Source organism: Choloepus didactylus, chromosome 7, assembly GCF_015220235.1.
Source record: "Choloepus didactylus isolate mChoDid1 chromosome 7, mChoDid1.pri, whole genome shotgun sequence".
In the NCBI taxonomy this organism is placed as follows: Eukaryota; Metazoa; Chordata; class Mammalia; order Pilosa; family Megalonychidae; genus Choloepus; species Choloepus didactylus.
This window is the reverse complement of record NC_051313.1, coordinates 131,868,314-131,871,187: the sequence shown is the minus strand read 5'-3', so window position 1 is coordinate 131,871,187 and position 2,874 is coordinate 131,868,314. Positions and strand designations below refer to the sequence as shown.

Genomic DNA, 2,874 nt, shown 5'->3' with positions numbered 1-2,874 from the left:
TTAGAATACATTTCCGTCTCCCCTTAATAATTTCATGCATTAACATCCTCTTCACACACACACACACACACACACACACACACACACACACACACACACACACACACACACACACCCCAAAAGGAAAAAAAGGAGGCAGCAGAAATCTCAGCTGTGCTTCTAGCCCTTTTAAAAAGTTTGCTCTGTAAATTGGAATGAGGTCAGATTTGGAGCTTCTCATTGCACGCGGAGATTATTATTGCATCGGGTTCCAAGCCAATGGGAAGCCTGGAGGAGGGGCTTGGCACGAGGAAGCGTTGGTTACAGCGGCTGATTGGCTGCGGCCAAGACTGTGAACGGATAAAGAGGCGCGAGGCGGAATTGGGGTCTGCTCTAAGCTGCAGCAAGAGAAACTGTGTGTGAGGGAAGAGGCCTGTTTCGCTCCCGGGTCTCTAGTTCTTGCACGCTCTTTGAGAGACTGCATAGGAGGAACTCTGCCATTACCAGCTCCTTTCTGCAAGAAGGGAGGAGGGAACATACATTTATTCATGCCAGTCTGTTGCATGAAGGCTTTTTGGCTCCATACCTTGCAACAAAATAATTGCACAAACTCCTTATTGCCGATTCCGCCCACAGAGAGTCCTGGAGCCAGAGTCTTTTTTGCTTTGCATTGTAGGAAAGGGACTAAATGATAGAGACTATGTCGCGTTCCTGAGCTCTTGAGAGCGCTCGTGAACTGGAATCAACTGCTTCAGGGGGAAAAAAAAAACTTGCCTGGGAGGCGGCGAGAAACTTACATTGGAAGCTTCAACAGCCAGCATTCAAGAAACTCCTCTCCACTTTAGCACGGTCTCCAGTCTCAGAGCCGAGAGACAGAGCAAACTGCAGCGAGGTGAAACAGAGAGAGGGAGAGAGAGAGAGACGCTCCAGCCTGGGAACTATAACTCCTCAGCAGGAGGCGGAGTTCTTGCCCGCATCTTTTGGGGACTTTCTCTTCACCCACCTCCGCCCGGCCAGGAGTTGAGGGGCCCGTCCGCCTGCCACGCTCGTGCTCTCGCTCGGCTTGTACTCTGCCCCGGGAACCAGGAGGGCCTGGCGATCTCGGACGCCGCGAGGGTGTGAGCACGCGTGGGCGCCCGCCGAGCCGGGGCCATGGTGCAGCAAACCAACAACGCCGAGAACACGGAAGCGCTGCTGGCCGGCGAGAGCTCGGACTCGGGCGCCGGCCTCGAGCTGGGCATCGCCTCCTCCCCCACGCCCGGCTCCACCGCCTCCACGGGCGGCAAGGCCGACGACCCGAGCTGGTGCAAGACGCCAAGCGGGCACATCAAGCGGCCCATGAACGCGTTCATGGTGTGGTCGCAGATCGAACGGCGCAAGATCATGGAGCAGTCGCCCGACATGCACAACGCCGAGATCTCCAAGCGGCTGGGCAAACGCTGGAAACTGCTCAAAGACAGCGACAAGATCCCTTTCATTCGGGAGGCGGAGAGGCTGCGTCTCAAGCACATGGCTGACTACCCCGACTACAAGTACCGACCCAGGAAGAAGGTGAAGTCCGGCAACGCCAGCTCCGGCTCCTCGGCCGCCGCCGCCGCCAAGCCGGGGGAGAAGGGCGACAAGGTCGGTGGCAGCGGCGGGGGCGGCCATGGGGGCGGCGGTGGTGGGAGCAGTAACGCGGGGGGAGGAGGCGGCGGCGCGAGCGCCGGCGGCGCCAACTCCAAACCCGCGCTGAAAAAGAGCTGTGGCTCCAAAGTGGCGGGCGGCGGGGTCAGCAAACCGCACGCCAAGCTGATCCTGGCGGGCGGCGGCGGCGGCGGCGGGAAAGCTGCGGCCACCACCGCCGCCGCCTCTTCTTTCGCAGCGGAGCAGGCAGGGGCAGCCACTCTGCTGCCCCTGGGCGCCGCAGCTGCCGACCACCACTCGCTGTACAAGGCGCGGACTCCCAGCACCTCGGCTTCGGCCTCCACGGCGGCCTCGGTCACGGCCGCCGCGCTCGCGACCACCGGCAAGCACCTGACCGAGAAGAAGGTGAAGCGCGTTTACCTGTTCGGCGGCCTGGGCGCTTCGGCGTCGCCGGTGGGCGGCGTGGGCACCAGCGCCGACCCCAGCGACCCCCTCGGCTTGTACGAGGAGGGGGGCGCGGGCTGCTCGCCCGACGGGCGGAGCCTGAGTGGCCGCAGCAGTGCCGCCTCGTCGCCGGCCGCCAGCCGCTCGCCCGCAGACCACCGCAGCTATGCCAGCCTGCGCGCCGCCTCGCCCGCGCCGTCCAGCGCGCCCTCGCACGCGTCCTCCTCGGCCTCGTCCCACTCCTGCTCCTCCTCTTCCTCGGGCTCCTCGTCGTCCGACGACGAGTTCGAAGATGATCTGCTCGACCTGAACCCCAGCTCAAACTTTGAGAGCATGTCCCTGGGCAGTTTCAGCTCCTCCTCGGCGCTGGACCGGGACCTGGACTTTAACTTGGAACCCGGCTCCGGCTCGCACTTCGAGTTCCCGGACTACTGCACGCCCGAGGTGAGCGAGATGATCTCTGGAGACTGGCTGGAGTCCAGCATCTCCAACCTGGTCTTCACCTACTGAAGGGCGCGCGGGCAAGAAGAAGGGCTTGGGGGGCAAGAGAGGAAAAAAAAGGAAAAAAAAAAAAAAAGATTTTAGAGTTGGAAGAGAGAAGGGGAGAAAAAAAAAAAAAAAAGGAAAGGAAAAACAAGAGAGCAGGGGCGGGCTTCGGCCGCGTCCCGTCGGAAGACGGCGCCGCGGCGTTTTTTGGACGTGCGCTCCCATCCCCCACCGCCCCGGGCCGGGACGGATTCGGCCCAGCTGGAGGGACGCGGAGGAGGCGGAGGGTAGACAGGGGCGACCTTTTGTTGTTAATTGATGTTGTTGTTGATGGCAAAA

General features: G+C 61.3%; 1 protein-coding gene across 1 annotated transcript; it reads left to right on the top strand.

The window, feature by feature from the left end:
* The first annotated feature begins 342 nt into the window (after positions 1 to 342).
* On the top strand, positions 343 to 2,671 carry SOX4 (SRY-box transcription factor 4). Its single transcript, XM_037844450.1, has one exon. It carries the CDS (start codon positions 1,132 to 1,134, stop codon positions 2,557 to 2,559), a length of 1,428 nt encoding a protein of 475 aa, XP_037700378.1. The 5' UTR covers positions 343 to 1,131; the 3' UTR covers positions 2,560 to 2,671.
* Positions 2,672 to 2,874: the final 203 nt, after the last annotated feature.